Raw genomic sequence first — 17,106 nt, 5'->3', positions numbered from 1 at the left:
AACAGTAGAGGCCCAACTCCCCAGTTGAATTTTCAATGCCATTTTATTTCTGAATTCCCTTGTTCTTCCTCCCTCTCATTACAGATCTGCTGCTCAGGGGAAAGATATATTTTCTTTAATACGTCTGGGAAACTAGGAAATAGATCTTGGTCAGGAGTCAGAGGAGGAAGAGTCAGAATGGTCAGTGGCTGGGCCTGAATTTTGGTTTAGGAGGAAAGCTACTTTGAGAGACAGAAGGCACTGGCTACAACGCAGCCCCGAAGACTAGGCTCCTCTGAGAAGAAGGGCAAGGAGCCAGCTTTTGGAGAGAGGGGAGCTGAGGCAGATGCTGTGGTCTTACTTCACCGAGGAGAGAGGGAAAGCACCATGGAAGTTGGCACTCCCCATCGAGGTAGCAGGATTCATGAGTATAGGGTCCAAGGAGAAAGGCCAACCAGAAGCCCAGGTACCTCCAATAAGGGGCCAGGGGGCCTCTGTGCCATTCCTCCTGCCACAAAACCATCACTGGGTGTGGTGGTGCATGCCTCTAGTTCCAGCACTGGGGAGGGAGGCACAGTCAGGCAGATCCCTGTGAGTTCAAGGCCAGCCTGGTCTACAGGAGTTGTAGGACAGCCAGGGCTACACAAAGACAGCCCTGTCTTTAAAAACCAAAACTCCAATCAAACCAAACCAAACCAAAACCAAATCCAAACCAAAAACCAAAACCCAATGGAAAACAAACCAGGTATTTGGGAATGGGTTGTAGTTCAGTGGTAGAATGCTTGCCTGCTACGGACAACACTCTGGGTTCCATCCCAGCATTACAGGAATTGATACAAAGCTATTCTGGGCACACCTCCTTGGTTCGCAGTTAGTGTCTCTAGGGACCAGGGCACCTCTACTACTGGACAGAGGGAGGTGCTTGTACTTTCAGTCCCTCCCCACCCCCATCTTTATAAGAATTTTCTCTTCCTGTCTCTAAAAGGGTTGGTCTGGGCACAGAACCTATTCCCAAGCCCAAGAGGTAGGGAAATCTGTATGGGTCCTAGGGCTCAGGCCCTATCCTCTTAGCAATCTCCTGCCCTTACCAGGGGTATCAGTGTCACTGGAGGTTAGGCTCAGGTCTGGTCAGAGTGAGGTGTGGTAAGCAGGACAGTGGAGCTGCAGTCAGAATCCAGGTCCACGGTAGTGTGGGGGCCTGTGGCCTGGGTGCTTGGTACCAGCTCACACTCACGTAGACTCTGGAGATAACTCTAAATGCATACAGGGTAGAGAGAGTACAAGAAAGATTCTGGGTCAGAGCCCCCAGCTCACCCTGGCCATCACCTGGTCACCACCATCCCCCCAACAAGGGTGTCCCACCTGCCTACTCACTGGAGCTGGACTGTGAGCAGGGCTCCGGATAGTGGGGGGAAGCTGACTCCGGTAGCTGCCTCTACACAGTCCTGTCCCAGAAGGGTTCCGGTGCCTCTTGGCCTCTTGCTGATGGAGCCGAAGGAGCTGGAGATGCCTTTGCTGCTGGCTCAAGATCACTGTGGGGGAGGAGGCAATGCAGAGTCAAGGGGGCTTCTTTAGACCCTGAATGCCAACCCCCAAACAGACCCACATACCACAGAAATCCACTTGACCTTACTGTCATGGGTCTCTCAAGCTGCAGCTTCCCTTCAGTTATGGATTTTCTTCTACATTTTTCTCCCAGCCTTCTCTGGGATTCCTCTACCCTCTCATAACAGAACTAAAATAACTGTGCCCTGCGTCTCCTGGAGATTTTTCTTCTCATTATGCCCAGACTTCCTTTGGCTAGTTCAGCTTTAACTTTCCTTCAGTGCCCTGCCCTGTTTGACGTGGGAATCCTCCCAGTTCTCATCTCTCCATCTTTTCCTTCCCTCAAGTATAGGATCCAGGGATAGAAGTAGGAGCAGGTTGGCTGTTTTTTATACCACAGCATTAACTCACCATTGGTGTGGCTTCCATGTCCCTCAGCCATGAGTTTCCACTGGGCCAGTGTCCCAAGAGCCCCCAAGATTGGCCAGGTTCCCAGCAAGACCCAGCTATACCAGCAAAGAGGAAGCAACTTTGGAAGTGCCTGCAGGCGTTCACCCAGCCGAGTGCCCAGTGCCAGTCCTTCCAAGAAGTAGTCAGCACAGGCCACGAGCACCGCAGCACCCAGGAGCGCTGTGCCTAGGATTGTGAATGGCCGTGGCCACCGAAGGGTGAGCAGGGCTCCCAGCAGGGCCAGCCCCATCAGTCCTCCGACTGGCACCCAGGCTGAATGTGGCTGGTAGATGGGTTCAGTGCCCAATAATGTTCCAGCACCCAGGGTCAGACCTAGCAGGAGGCCAGTCAGAAAGAGTCCAACGCTTCGAACCAGCATGGTGACCAGGCCGCAGAGGAGTCCAATGCCCAGCGCAACGCCTGCGCTCACCTCAAGGCTCAACTGTGTCTCCAGAACGCGCTCCTGATGGCACAGGAGGAAGATCACCAGGGCTCCTGACAGCAGACCCGAGAGAAACATCACTGCCTTGAAGCATCGGTAGCCTGGGGAGGGAGGCGTGAGGCACTGAGAAGCAGAAAGGGGGTCCTACAGGGATGGTTCTGGTGTACTGGTAAGGAACAGCTAGCCAGGGAGCAGAAGCCAGGTGCAGCACACCGTGGGAACCTCAAGGACTGGTGGAGAAAGAGTATAGCCCAGTGATAGGAGGAGGGCATGTGGAAATTCTGATGGGACAGGAGGAGAAACCAGGGGGTGGAGCGGATACACCGTGGAGAGAAAGCAGGACAGTGTCTCCAGCAATGGTACATGGGAAATCACCACAGACTGATTCAGATTCTGGGGAGAGTTGAAATCTCTGGTGGGAAGGATAAACTAGGAATAGAATTCTGAGGTAGGAGACAGGAGGAAAAGCAAGTAATGGAGGCAGAGGTGAGAGCCGGAGGGTACGGGCATGCAGAGTGACAGGAAGCTGGGAGATGCAGTATGGACAACTCTGAAGACAGGCATTTCCCGACAGAGAAGGTGAAGTGGGAGCAAGGAAGACATTTGGCATCATTCTTGAGGATAACAGTGTCAGGCAGCCCCCCCTTCCCCGCAGGCCCTGGGCCCTGGCCTCACCAAAGCAGCAGTAGATGATTCCAAAGCAGCAGCAAAGGGCACACACAAGGGCAGGGGCCAATTCAAGGCTGTCCTGGGGTTCCAAGACACATCTCGGGTCTGGAGGCTCTAGGAGTTGTTGATTAAAGGGCCTCGGGTAAGATGTTATAGTCAGAGGCAGCGAGGCTTTCTCCATGGTAGAAGAGAAGATGGTCACAGAACGGAAGGTTAATCTCCTTTCATCCATCCATAGCTAACTGGCAGGGGTTGGTAAACCTGGAGGACATAGAGCAGAAACCACAAATCCTGGGGATTCTGTGCTTCCAACTTGTTCCAACTCAAAAGCAACTCCCTTCATCTGCAGTTGGGATTCAATACTAACCCTGTTGAAACAGACAGGATAGGGTTAATAAAGTGGGGAGAGGAAGGAAGAGGAGAGGATGAGTCACTGTAGGGTCTCAGAACAACTGCTTACCGCCCTGCAGGGCCGGGGACAGCGAAGGAAGGGGTGGAATCGCTTCCCTAGACCACCAGCTTTATCAGCCCCAGAGGTCGGAGGCGCAGGGGTGGCTGTTGGGGGCAGGCGGCCCTCCGGGCCACTGTGTTCATTGCTCCCTAAACTCCTGCAAGTCGGAGTCCAAATCCAGTGAGCTAAATGCAACCCCCAAGGAAGGAAGGGAACAGACATTTAAAAGTTTCAAATAAGGACTTAAGAGTCCCCCAGTCAGCTTCTGTCGGATTTTGAAGTTTTGGCTTCATGCCCGGATGGAGTTGTTGGGGAGAGCGGAATACAGCCCGTCCAAATCCCATCGCCCTACATGGAGTAAGCAGGCGCCTTGCTCACAGACATCTCCTCACATCTTGGTATCCACTTGCTATTCACCTCAGACTCGCTTGGGAATTGTTCCACCCACCCTCTCATCCAGGCACGCCTGGGCTGCCAATGGGATTTGATGCTGATCCTGAAGGATCACTGAGGAGAGAGGCTGATATTGGGATATTGTGGGAGTAGGGTGGTGTAGATGCACTTTCTGCTGTCTTTAGGACATTGAGGCTGAAGGATTGGAGAACTCGCGGGGCTCTCTTCAATCGCTTAAGAGTCTGGGACGCAAAACAAGGAGAGAGGTCAGGAAGGGTGTTAACTACTCACCACCCTGCAGGGCTGAGGAGAGCAAAGGGGTGGAATTGCTTCCCTAGACCTCCAGCTTCATTCCGGACTAGAGATCCTAGGCGTAGGGGTGGCCGTGGGCCGTAGGCACCCCCTTGGGCCAGTGTGCTCGTTGCTCCCTAAACTCAGGCAAGTCGGAGCCCAAACCCAGTGAGCAAAATGCAATTAGCTTAGGGGCGGGGGAGGGGGTGTGGGGGGAAGAAGACTGGGAGTGTGTATGGGGGGGGGGAAGATGACATCACGGGGCGGGCCCCCTCAATCTTTACCTCTGTCTGTGGGGGAACCCAGGCTACTCACTTCTCTAATCTAGGACGAGGGACGCCCCCTAACCGTAGCAATGAAGAGTTTTGTGATGCCCACCGAGACTAATATGGAAGGTCTCTGAATGCTGCGGAGATTAATTAACGACTTGACGTTTTCAAAGCCCAAATGGGGTCCCAAAGCACCCGCTGGTCCAACTTGGTTTCTTCCACTTCCCAGAGAATTGGAGTATTGTTTTCTGGAGAACCTGGTGGTCGGGATCCGGGATGCGCAGAAGGGCTTTTAGCGAGTGCTGGGTGGGGGTGTTTATGGGTGAAAAAAACTTCTGGAGCAAGACGGGCATGGCAGGGACCCTGACGGAACTGTAAGGCTTTCGGAGTGCAGAGGAGAGGTTCCATCAGGGTCTGCATAGGGGCGGGGGGAGCCTGCCGGCGTCCACCCAGAGCTTACTATGTAAATGAGATGCAAAGCAGCATGCAGATGAGTGCGGGGTTCTGTTACGCCGGACTGGGTTCTGAGCTCCGTGGAGCCTGGTCGGTCCCCTAGCTGCATTCCCTGGCCCGGCCCTTGTGCCGCGTTCACGGGGGGCGGATCATCGCCAGCTGTGTCTAGGAGAAGTGTCGCGTGTAGTTAGGGGGCTAGCTAGTCCGGGACACACACTTCCGATAGGGAAGGGTCTGGGCGAGCAGGGTCGCTGGCTCCTTTGCGTGCCCTGGGTGTCTGCACGCCAAAGTCGGCGTGTGGCTCGGCGACTGCCCTTCATCTCCGTTTCGGCAGTGACAAGGAATACAGTCCGCAGGCTTCAGCTTGCTCACAGCGGGACCTGCGTGGCGTGGCGGCGGCGGGCACTTTAAGGGGTGGGGCCGGATGCTCTAGCACCGCCTCCTCGGTTGACTCCTCGCCAGCGGCGCAGGCTAGCGCCTCCGCCAACCGCTTTTCTCTTTCCTTCCGTCTGTTCCCCGGTGACCCCGGAAGTGGAAGTAGGTGGCCGCGGCGGGGACGGAAGGCGGAAGCGGAGCGTGAGCGGGAGGCGGAGCCGGGGGAGCTGCTCCTGTAGCTCCCCCTGGCCTCAGGCGCAGCTGCTTGAGGGGGGAGGAGTTACCGCCACCGTTCGGTACGTCGCCTTCGCCCCTGGTACCCCAGTCGGTGGGTTCTCGGGTGATCTTTTGCAGGGTTACCTCGAAGCTCCGCCCTCCTCAGCTTTTCCTCTGGATCTGCACGGTCCCCACCCTTTTCTGACAGATTGCGGCCTCCCTCGTTCAGGCAGTCTTTTTTTTCTAAGAGTAATCTCCCCCGCTCCCCGACCACACCCTTTGCAGCACCCCCTCCCCATTTCCCAGATTAAAGATTATTAGCTTCTTGGAGAAAGAAGAAAAAAAATATATAAGATTTTGGGAATAAGGGGGTTTCTGAGGTTGGGGTTGTTTGCAAGCGGGTTTGTGGTCTGTTTAAATCACTTTTATTGTTAGGGTTAGCGTGTATCCAACCCCAAGGAATTTGAGCTAACACTGCCTGGGGAGTGGGTACATTGAATATGCCATTTTGAGATTGTTTAACTCTTGGTTCTATCCATGACTATTCCCAACTTGATATCTTTGTTACAGGCAATGATGGCAGTGACCTAAAATCCTCAGGAAGCCCCGGGGTCATGGCCCAGAAGCACCCGGGAGAAAGAGGGTTGTGTGGAGCCCACCACGTTGGTGGTTCCTCCCTCAGTACATCAGGATCCTCTGTGGACCCCGAAATACTTTCATTCTCAGGACTCAGGGACTCGGCAGAGACTGCTCCTAATGGTACACGATGCTTCAAAGAGCACTCCGACCCTAACTACACACAGCCTCCAAACCCAGCCCACTGGTCGGATCCAAGCCATGCTCCTCCAAGGGGTCCAGGACCACCTAGAGAAGGAGGCTATCCTGATGAGAGCGAGACATGTTCAGAAGAGTCAGGAGTGAATGAGACTGGGTACCAGGAGGATGGGAGCCCTCCCTTTCTTTCCATTCCATCTGCTTGTAACTGCCAGGGAAGCCCTGGAGTCCCTGAAGGGACTTACTCCGAGGAAGGAGATGGCTCTTCTAGTAGCCTTTGCTACCACTGCACCTCTCCAGCCTTGGGGGAAGATGAAGAGTTAGAAGAAGAATACGATGATGAGGAACCTCTTAAATTTCCCAGTGATTTTTCACGAGTGTCGAGTGGAAAGAAACCCCCGTCCCGGAGGCAGAGACACCGATTTCTGACCAAGGAGGATGTTCGGGTTAGTGGGCGCAGAGAACCCAGGGCCCCAGGTCGTCATCGGCTGGCCCGAAAACGAAGTCAGACAGATAAGCGCAGAGGCCTGGGACTGTGGGGAGTAGAGGAACTATGTCAGCTTGGACAGGCAGGCTTCTGGTGGCTGATTGAACTTCTGGTATTAGTGGGAGAGTATGTGGAAACTTGTGGCCATCTCATTTATGCATGCAGGAAGCTGAAAGGCAGTGACCTGGACCTTTTTCGAGACTGGGTGGGGGTCTGGGCCAGGAGATTGGGGGGCTGGGCCCGTGCGATATTCTGGTTTCTAAGTAAGAGCTTCCTCTGTGCAGCAGGCCTGTTCATTCGTATTCTTAGGGTAGTGGGTGCTTTCCTCCTCCTGGCTTTAGCCCTCTTTTTGGGATGTCTACAGTTGGGCTGGAGGTTTTTAGTGGGACTGGGCAACCGGTTAGGCTGGAGGGATAAGACCGCTTGGCTGTTCTCTTGGCTGGATTCTCCAGCCTGGCATCATTGCTTGACTCTGCTGAAAGGTAGCAGGCCGTGGCAGAAGCTGGTAAGATTGATACAGCGGGGCTGGCTGGAGCTGCCCTGGGCCAGGCAGAGGACTAAGAAGCAGGGCAGTGCACCTGTAGCTGGCGGGCGGTGCTGCCAGCCTGAAGAGGAGGTAGCCCGACTCCTGACCCTGGCGGGGGTCCCTGAGGATGAACTAAACCCCTTTCATGTGCTGGGGGTTGAAGCTACAGCATCTGATACTGAACTCAAGAAGGCCTACAGGCAGCTAGCGGTAATGGTGAGTAGCCTTTGCTGCTTTTTGATTCTCTTATCCCATATTTTCTGTTCCAGTTTTTAGGGAGTGTAAAGGGAAGGTGAGCAGGAGGCCAACTTGAAGCTGAAGGATTTCCTTCCTTTGTTGTGTTTGAGGTAGGGTTTCACCTTGTAGACAGACTAACCTGGAGCACTTGATTTCTCCTGGCTCCATCTGTGAGTGCTGTGACTTACAGGTTTTGCCACCATACCTAGCTAAGGGTAGCATTCTTAGGAAAGAGTCATAAAGATGTTTCCCTGACTAGGAATCTGACTTTTCTCCATCTTAAATCTTTTGTCATGAGGTCTTTTTTGGGGTGTGTGTAATAGAAAAGGGTTGGACTTACTCTGCAACAGCCAAGTGAAGCTCCTTTACTTAGGAGACTTAAGAGACTGGTCAGACAGTCCCTTAGTTGCTGTCACCTGGACAAAGGGATGTTTGTTTTGTTTGGGGGTATGGTTTTGCTATGTAGCTCCAGCTGGCCTTGAATTTGTGATCTTCCTGCCTTTGCTTGGGAAAGGCTGGACTTACACATATAGCACCATGATTGGTAAAGGAGGAATTTAAAGGAACTATCTTTTATTTTATTTTATTTTGGATTATTTGTATTTGGTTTTTTTTTTTCGACACAGGGTTTCTCTGTATAGCTCTGGCTGTCCTGGAACTTACTCTGTAGACCAGGCTGGCCTTGAACTCAGAAATGCCTCTGCCCTCCCAGAGTGCTGGAATTACAGGCGTGCGCCACCACTGCCCAGCTCTATCTCTTATTTTTAAAAAAGATTAATTTTATTTATATGAGTACACTGTAGCTGTCTTCAGAAACATCAGAAGAGGGCATTGGATTCCATTACAGATGGTTGTGAAGCCACCATGTGGTTGCTGGGAATTGAACTCAGGACCTCTGAAAGAGCAGTCAGTGTTCTTAATCGCTGAACCATTTCTCCAGCCCCTATCTTTTTTTTTTTTTTTTAAGATTATTTTATGTATACAAGTACACTGTGGCTGTATTCAGACATACCAGAGACGACATCTGACCCCATTACAGATGGTTGTGAGCCACCACGTGTTTGCTGGGAATTGAACTCTGGATCTCTGGAAGTGCAGTCAGTGCTCTTAACCACTGAGCCATCTCTCTAGCCCCCAAGAAACTATATTTCTTAAAAAAAATTTTTTTATTGATTCTTTGTGAGTTTCATATTCTGTACCCCAGATCTATTTATCTCCCTGTGTGTTCTTGCAGCCTCAACACACACACACACACACACACACACACACACACACACACACACACACACTGGAAGTTGTAGAGTGTCACAGTGTCCCACAGTATGCCCCTGTAACCACACATCAACCACACATCCTCACTTGGAAAAGTTCATTGCAGTGAGTTTGGTTTGAGGTCTCTGGCTTCTGTGACAACCATCAATATTGGATCCTCACCAGGACTTCTCCCGGTTATCCTGTCACCTGGTGTCATGGGGAATCCTGCTGCTTTGGATCAGTGTGACCAGCCATTTTATGTGCCCCAACAGTTCATAGATGATGTAAATTTTGGGGTAGATCAACTCAAAGTCCTACATCTGGGCCTAGGTCCCATCCAGGTACCAAGGGCATCTAGGTGACCTCCTCTGTCTATACTGTGTGGCATGGGCTTCTGGGTGTCTATGGCCCACCAGTGCTGTGTGGCGGAGGGCAGCTCTCTGGGCATGTACCCAGCTCCTACATGGCAGTCGGCAGGTCTCTGGATGTCTACTGACTAACCACTGCCAACAGCGTAGACCTGGGATACTGTGATGACTTCTTTGTTACTGACCTCAGCACAGCAGCGAGAGGTCCCAGCTCGAAGCAAATCAGGAGGAAATTATCTTCTTAGGTTTATTTATGTGTATGAGTGTTTGCTTCTACACATGTATATGTATCACATGTAGCCTGGTACCCAAACTGATCAGAAGAGTGTGGATCGCTTGGAGGTAGAGTTACTGATGGTTGTGAGCCACTGTAGGAACTGATACTGAACCTGGGTCCTCTGCAAGAGCATCAAGTGTTTTTACCTACTAAGCCACCTCTCTAGACCCAGGGATATTTTTGTTTGTTTGTTTGTTTTTTGTTTTTTGTTTTTTCGAGACAGGGTTTCTCTGTGTAGCCCTGGCTGTCCTGGAACTCATGTTGTAGACCAGGCTGGCCTCCAACTCAGAAATCCGCCTGCCTCTGCCTCCCAGGATATGGATATATATATATATATATATATATATATATATATTTTTTTTTTTTTTTTTTTGGTTTTTTGAGACAGGGTTTCTCTGTATAGCCCTGGCTGTCCTGGAACTCACTCTGTAGACCAGGCTGGCCTTGAACTCAGAAATCCACCTGCCTCTGCCTCCCAAGTGCTGGGATTACAGGCGTGCGCCACCACTGCCCGGCCCAAGATATTTTTTTATCATGGAGAAATCTGCCTCTTCCTAGAGAAGCAATTGTAGACCCGGTATGGGAGTGTTCAGGGTGTGCATTCGAGTGGTTATTTCAGGACCAGGAAGAAAACAGCTTTTGTTTTCTTCAAGTATATAGTGTATCTTATGGTATTGGGGATAGAGTCCAGAGCTTATCCATGCTAGGCAGGTGCTCTCCTACTGAGGTACATACATTTTAACCTGAAAACAGGAATTTTAAGAACAAGAGTATGAAAGGGAAGAAAAAAAAGCATAAATTAAGAAATATGTGCATCACACATGTGCATGAAGATATGATTGTTTTTGTTAACTATGTAGGTGGGAGTCTTGATACACTATATACTTGAGAGAAATTATCATTTTTTGGCAGTTCTGGGAATCAGACCCAGAGCCTTGCTCATTCTAGGCATGCACCCTATAACTGAGCTAAATCCCCAGCTCTGCTATTGTATTTCTGTATGTACAAGTAAAAGTACATTATGAATATAAGTAATATGTATAAAATTGGACCTGAGGCTACTTGTACTGAATCTATCAGTCTAGATTGTTAAAACATTATAGTAGCTGTGTGACACAAAGAGGAATGGACACCCAAGGCTTTCCTGGACAATTAAAGGTACAGGAAGACCCCAGACTGATAATTAGCAAGGAACTAAATTTGGTGGAAAATGCATTCCTTGGTGGATGGCTTGGGTAACAATTACTTTGCCCCCTCAACTTGTTATTAATAGTAGTAGAACCCCTTTGTTTCACCTTCAGAACTTTTAGCAGATGTCTTCTCTTGGGCAATATCATTCTTACAAACATTTTTGTTTTCCAACTTCTCTCGGGGGTACCCAAAGATTTCTCTTGTTCTGGGATAGAATTTGTTTGCATTTCTTATATAACCTAGGCTTCAGGATGAATATGTTTATTCATATGAAGCTTTTATATTAGCTTGAGACTGTGAAGTCTAAAAGCATCCTTTTTATTTGGTATAAGTGATGATACTCATTTCTGTACTTCTGGGTAGTACAGATGGGAACAATCAGGATGCTGTAGGAAGATGGGTTATTATTTGTTGTAGAGAAAAGGCTGAAAAAGCATATAAAAAGGCTGAGATTATAACTGAAGATTGATAGACTTTAAGTTCTGGAAGAGAGAAGCAGACTACTAGAAGGTCTCAGACAAAGGCTCCCTTAGTTACTTTTTTATTGCTGTGAACTTACAAAAGAAAGCATTAATTGGAGGCTTACTTATGGTTTCAGAGAGTGAGTCTAAGACAACCATGCAGCAGGAAGGCATGGTGCTGGGGCAGTAACTGAGAGCTTACATCTCATCGGAAGGGGAAAGAGAGGGTGGGAAGAGTCAGGGAGGTGGGAGCAGGGCTTTGAACTCATGATTCTACTGCTTTACCATCAGAGTGCTGGGATTATAGGAATGTGCTTACACTTCCAACTTTGGATAAGAAATTTTGAAGTTGGAAGCAGATGAGTTTGAAGGTGTAACATCTTGGAAACTTTTATATTAAGACTGCTAATAAAACTAAATGCAAGGGCTTTAAATGTCAGGTAGGGTGACTTATATCCCTGTTTGTCTGGGGCTCAGGAGTTTACTTATATATGGGACTTTTGAGCAAATCTGGGATAGTTCAGAAAAACCAGGATGGTAGATCACCCTAGAGCCAGATACTTTATATGGGGATTTTATGTGTGTTGTGTTGTATGTAAATGTGGCTGCACACGTGGGGTAGGGTGGGGTGGGGTTGGAGGACAACTTGAGGTGTTGGCCCTTGCTTCCACCTATGTAGACAGGTTCTCTGTTCTCTATTGCTTATGTCAGGCTAGCTGGCTTCTGAAGATTCTCTTGTCTGCTTTCCATCTCCTTGTAGGAATGCTAGGATTATAGAGGCTTGATCTATGCATAGTCCAGCTTTTATGTGGGTGTGGGGATTTGAACTCAGGTCCTAATGCTTGCATAGCAAGCACTTTTACCCACTGAGCCTTCTCCCTGCTTTTTCTTTTTCTTTTTCTTTTTTTTTGGTTTTTTGGGTTTGGTTTTTTTGAGACAGGATCTCTCTGTATAGCCCTGGCTGTCCTGGAACTCACTCTGTAGACCAGGCTGGCCTCGAACTCAGAAATCCACCTGCCTCTGCCTCCCAGAGTGCTGGGATTATAGGCGTGCGCCACCACTGCCTGGCTCCCTGCTTTTTCTTAAAAAATCTATAACAGATAAAAATATTCAAGGCCATACCAAAAAGAAAGTTAAGCTATATTGATTCTCCAAAGGATAATGAAAGAGAACTCTTTGATAGAAGAATATCTGTGAAGGGGTAGAGAGATGGCTTAGTAGTTAGGAGCGTGTGCTTGTAGGGGACCTAGGTTCAGCTCCCAGCACCCATGCTGGACAGCTGCAGCTACCTACAGCCAGCAGGATCTATTACCTCTTAAAAATCTTAAGAAAAGATAGAGGATGGATTGATGGTTTAGAGGTTAGAGGCTGCTCATACAGAACACCAAAGTTCAGGTTCAGTTCCCAGGATTCGCAGTGGCTTACAGCTGTCTGTAAAGGTCTGACACCTCCTTCTGACCTTTGTGGGCACCGGACACACACACACACACACACACACAACCTGAGATAGGGGAGGGTTGGAATGGATTTGTGATGAAGATTTTTTGTGTTTTACATAGGTCCATCCTGATAAAAATCACCATCCACGGGCTGAGGAGGCCTTCAAAGTTTTGCGGGCAGCTTGGGACATTGTCAGCAACCCAGAGAGGCGGAAGGAATATGAGATGTGAGTCTGAAATGGGACATTTCAGGTGAAGTAGATGGAAAATCCTCTATTGGAAGGTCTTGGACTTGTGGGTAGAGTCTGTCAGGCAGAAAGAACTTAAAGTTTTATTTTAACTTAGCCAGCAGCCTCTACAACAGTGGTTTTCAACCTGTGGGTCATTATCTCCCAACAACCATTTTGCAAAGGGTTGAATATCAGATATCCTGCATATCAGATATTTATATATTTTATTATTAATATATTACATAACAGTAGCAAAACTATTGCTATATAAAATAGCAATAAAAACAATTTTATGGATTGGGCATCACCACAACATGAGGAACTGTATTAAAGGATTATAGCATTAGGAAGGTTGAAAACCACTACTCTAGAGGTGTCCAGATCTGTCTGTCTTTGTGCCTTAATACCCTCTGATTTACAAAGCCTTTCTTTTAGGAAACGGATGGCAGAGAATGAACTCAGCCGGTCAGTGAATGAGTTTCTGTCGAAGCTACAAGATGACCTCAAGGAGGCAATGAATACTATGATGTGCAGCAGATGCCAAGGAAAGCATAGGTATGAAATAGGACGACAGGAGTATAACAGCTACACGTAAGGATTAGGTTACCAAAGACCTTCTTTGGAGTGTTATTGATGACTGTGGGGTACAGACTGTGACCCTCCTCCCCCTACCAAGGCTTCTACTTTTATCTACTTAGCAATTGAAGACTTAGGGCTGGAGAGGTGGCTCCAAGGTTAAGAGCACTTGTTCTTTTCCCAGAGGATCCAATTTCAGTTTTCAGCACTTACAATGGTGGTTCACAACTGTCTGTAGCTGTAGCTCAGGCCAGACACCTCTGGCTCTGAGGGTATTTACAGTCATGCACATGCTCACAGGCACACATACAGATAACTTAAACATGATAAAAACAAATCTTCAAAACAAAAAAGAGATTGGGGCTGGAGAGATGGCTCAGCAGTTAAGAGCATTGACTGTTCTTCCAGAGGACCCAGATTTAATTTCTAGCAACTATGTGGTGGCCTACAACCATCCATAACACCATTCTCAAGGGATCTGGTGCCCAGGATCCTTTATTGGTCTCCAAGGGTACCAGGCATGCATGTGGTACACGGATGAATACTCATATACATAAAAAAAATTAAAAAACAAAGTAAAATATGGTATCCAGATTCCACTCATTTTAAAAAAAAAGCATCAAAGTCTAGAACTAGAGTTACAGATGGTTATGAGCTACCATGTGGGTGCTGGGACTCAAAATTATGTCTTCTGCAAGAGCAACAAGTGCTCGCTTAACTGCTGAACCATCTCTCCAACTCCTGAATTAAAAAAAAATCTTTAAAATTACACTTCCTTATGTATGTGCATTTGTGTGTGTGTATGTGTGTGTGTGTGTGTACAGAGGTGCACATGTGTGGAAGTCCTAGAATAACTTCCTGGAGTTTTCTTCTTTGGCCACATGGACCTAGGGGATTGAACTGTGGTCAAGCTTGGTGACACATACCTTTTCCACCGAGCCATCTCACTAGCCCAAATTTTTATAGTTACAGAACAAAAATTATAAAACAAGTATTTACAATTTCTTAAAAATTTGTGTGTATTAATGTTTTGACTGCATGTATGTGTGTATATATATATATATATATAAAATCTCATGTATGTCTGGTGATTGCAGAGGTCAGAAAAGGAATCTCCTGCACCTGGAGTTACAGGTGGTTGTGAGCCCTCATGTCAGTGCTGGGAACTAGACCTGGGTCCTTGGCAAGACTAACAGCGCTCTTAACCCCTAAACCATCTTTCCAACCCCCTTGAGATTCCTGCATTGGTGGGAATGTCAGGTAGGAGTTGGTGAAAGCTAGTGTGTATTAGTACATTCCAGAAGGGCTTCCCTAATACTCACAAGGCTGTGAGGTGAAACACAGGTGGGTAGTGGATGGCTATCAAAGGGGTGAAGATGGTCCAAGATAATTTGCCTGTAGACCTGCAATATTCAGATCCCATAGTCAGTATTAGTTCTAATCAGTCACCTTTGTAAAATCTTTAACATAGATGTGTGTGTGTGTGTGTGCGCTCTATAATAAGCAGTAAGAAAAAAATGAAAGGGCTTACAAGGCCTTACCTTTTTGAGGATTTATAGGTAGTTAATGGTTGTTGGAAGAGAGAAAATTTCTTAAGTTGTATAGCCACTGATAAGGTACCCATGCCCCTGTAAGCAACCCTAATAAAACTGATTAGGTCATGCCCTACCTCCCAACAAAGGACAGGACATGAAAACAGAACAATAGTTTTAAGGTGTAATGGGAATGGGAGGGAGAAAAAGATTAATAGGGGGTACATAGGATCAAAATACACTGTATATATGTATAAAAATATAATCAAAGCTATTTTTGTCTATAATTGTTATATGCTAATAAAAGCAAAGAAAATAGCTTAAATATAGAAACATGAAAGCAGGGTGTGGAAACATACCCTTGTAACATCAGCACTTGGGAGTTTAAGGTAGAAGCATTACATGTGTAAGTGTAGCCTGGGCTACACACTAGACCGCAAAATAAGAGTTGAAGGTAGAGCTAGAGAGGCAGGGATTATAGCTGAATAAAGATAACTTTAATGTTTGGGCCATCTTTGACAGTAGTGAACATTTGAAAAGTATGAAGGAGTTATTGTGTTGGGTTGCAGGAGGTTTGAAATGGACCGGGAACCCAAGAGTGCCAGATACTGTGCCGAGTGTAACAGGCTGCATCCTGCTGAGGAGGGAGACTTCTGGGCAGAGTCCAGCTTGTTGGGCCTCAAGATCACCTACTTTGCGCTGATGGACGGAAAAGTGTATGACATTACAGGTACCCTTCTGACCTCTAAATACGTGATCTTATTTCTTCATCTTATTTGCTATGAATGAATGTTTTGGGTAATTATCTCTGTTTGCAGAATGGGCTGGATGCCAGCGTGTGGGCATCTCCCCAGATACCCACAGAGTTCCTTACCACATCTCATTTGGTTCTCGGGTACCAGGCACCAGTGGCCGGCAGAGGTAGGTGATATTTCTCTCACTTACCTACTATGTCAGTTGTATGGTTTCAGTGCCTTGCTTTCTAGGGAGTTTGGGAACTGACTGGTACATGGTTAATTTTGATAGCTGACTATAATGTCTTCTGCCTCACTATATCTTTTCTCCCTCAGGACCACCCCAGATTCCCCTCCTGCTGACCTGCAGGATTTCTTGAGCCGGATCTTTCAAGTACCTCCAGGGCCGATGTCCAATGGGAACTTCTTTGCTGCACCTCACCCTGGCCCTGGGACCACTTCGACCTCCAAGCCCAACAGTTCAGTACCCAAGGGAGAAGCCAAACCTAAACGGCGGAAGAAAGTGAGACGGCCCTTCCAACGATGACACCCCTTCTCTTCCTTCCTCAAGTCAATGTCAGGGAGTCAAAAGGGCTGTGTACAGCACAGGATGGAATTTGGTTTATTTTAAAATACTTTAAAAAGGGAAACATTTTAAATTGTTCACTCAGTATTTAGAGGAAGCCCATGACCTCTTCCCCTTCTTCCCCAACACCCAGGAACTGAATCTTGTTTTCTGACAATACCAAAGAAATAGGAGGTGGCTAGAGCAAAGAACTTAGGGTCTGGACCTAGTCCAGACAATACGTTTCTGAGGTGTGGGAACTTGGGATTTCTCTGGGGTCTGTATGCCTTTATCTTATCATTTGCTCTTAGAGCAGATGAAACACACCCCCTTTTAAATGAGTATATCTTATTTCTTAATCATTTCAGGGGTCCTCCCCCTGTTTACCCTGATATACTAGCTAAAAGAAAAAGCATGTAGCCCTGATTTTGGAGATACAGAACTCAAGAGTGGAAACTGATTTTTTTCCCCTTTCACTTTATGGGTAAGCCACCTAACTTCAGGCTTATTGTTGCAAGGATGACAAAATTAATTTTTAAAAAGCAGATTTATGCCCTGTGCCCTTGGGTGAGGGGGAAGGATAGAGGGGTTCCAAAAGGCCCCCCTGTTAGCCAAGGGTTTGTATTTTTTTAAGTTTGTTCATATTTGTATGTACATATCTATTTAAAGCCAGGGGATTATCTTTCTATAAATATATAACTGGCAACTTACATCTTCCTTCTCTTCTTTACCCATGTAGCTGGGAGTCTTTTCTGTTTTCTTTTGGAGATAGGGTCTTACTGTGTAGACCAGGCTGGACTCCAGCTTGCAGTGACTCTTTTCCTCTGCCTCCCAAGGGCTAGGATTATAGGCATGTGCCTCCACACCTCACTTGTGAGCTCTTTTTTCTTATTTGAGAATTCTTTCCTTGCTGTTAGCTGTG

At 47.7% G+C, this 17,106-nt stretch overlaps 2 protein-coding genes across 6 annotated transcripts; one reads left to right on the top strand and one right to left on the bottom strand.

Moving 5' to 3' along the window:
• Window positions 1-24: 24 nt before the first annotated feature.
• Window positions 25-4,692, bottom strand: LOC127671200 (transmembrane protein 198-like). 3 transcript variants are annotated; one of them, XM_052165927.1, is made up of 6 exons: window positions 4,221-4,417; window positions 3,546-3,721; window positions 3,092-3,346; window positions 1,936-2,517; window positions 1,354-1,511; window positions 25-1,232 (listed from the first exon to the last, which is right to left on the bottom strand). In XM_052165927.1, exons 3-6 carry the CDS (start codon window positions 3,315-3,317, stop codon window positions 1,098-1,100), a joined length of 1,101 nt encoding a protein of 366 aa, XP_052021887.1. In that variant the 5' UTR covers window positions 3,318-3,346; window positions 3,546-3,721; window positions 4,221-4,417; the 3' UTR covers window positions 25-1,097. The 3 variants fall into 3 exon arrangements, with proteins under 3 accessions (XP_052021887.1, XP_052021888.1, XP_052021886.1); XM_052165928.1 differs by lacking the exons at window positions 3,546-3,721; window positions 4,221-4,417 and adding an exon at window positions 4,599-4,692; XM_052165926.1 differs by lacking the exon at window positions 3,546-3,721.
• An 808-nt stretch (window positions 4,693-5,500) lies between these two features.
• On the top strand, window positions 5,501-16,894 carry Dnajc14 (DnaJ heat shock protein family (Hsp40) member C14). Of its 3 annotated transcripts, none has more exons than XM_052165918.1 (7): window positions 5,501-5,613; window positions 6,104-7,536; window positions 12,668-12,774; window positions 13,213-13,332; window positions 15,455-15,615; window positions 15,704-15,806; window positions 15,956-16,894. In XM_052165918.1, exons 2-7 carry the CDS (start codon window positions 6,148-6,150, stop codon window positions 16,164-16,166), a joined length of 2,091 nt encoding a protein of 696 aa, XP_052021878.1. In that variant the 5' UTR covers window positions 5,501-5,613; window positions 6,104-6,147; the 3' UTR covers window positions 16,167-16,894. The 3 variants fall into 3 exon arrangements, with proteins under 3 accessions (XP_052021878.1, XP_052021880.1, XP_052021879.1); XM_052165920.1 differs by having other exon boundaries at window positions 5,503-5,613; window positions 6,104-6,753; XM_052165919.1 differs by having other exon boundaries at window positions 5,512-5,645.
• The last annotated feature ends 212 nt before the right edge of the window (window positions 16,895-17,106 follow it).

Source organism: Apodemus sylvaticus, chromosome 20 (assembly GCF_947179515.1).
Source record: "Apodemus sylvaticus chromosome 20, mApoSyl1.1, whole genome shotgun sequence".
In the NCBI taxonomy this organism is placed as follows: Eukaryota; Metazoa; Chordata; class Mammalia; order Rodentia; family Muridae; genus Apodemus; species Apodemus sylvaticus.
This window is presented reverse-complemented; position numbering and strand designations above follow the sequence as displayed.

Bases quoted from the DNA above. Each gene is read 5' to 3' on its own strand.
- LOC127671200 (XM_052165928.1), bottom strand. From the start codon at position 3,317: ATGGATGAAAGGAGATTAACCTTCCGTTCTGTGACCATCTTCTCTTCT. The intron at 1,512-1,935 runs GTGAGTTAATGC...CCTCCCCCACAG, and splicing joins ACATGGAAGCCACACCAATG to TGATCTTGAGCCAGCAGCAA. The intron at 1,233-1,353 runs GTGAGTAGGCAG...GTATGCATTTAG, and splicing joins CTGCTCACAGTCCAGCTCCA to AGTTATCTCCAGAGTCTACG.
- Dnajc14 (XM_052165918.1), top strand. From the start codon at position 6,148: ATGGCCCAGAAGCACCCGGGAGAAAGAGGGTTGTGTGGAGCCCACCAC. The intron at 12,775-13,212 runs GTGAGTCTGAAA...CCTTTCTTTTAG, and splicing joins AGGCGGAAGGAATATGAGAT to GAAACGGATGGCAGAGAATG. The intron at 13,333-15,454 runs GTATGAAATAGG...GTTGGGTTGCAG, and splicing joins AGATGCCAAGGAAAGCATAG to GAGGTTTGAAATGGACCGGG.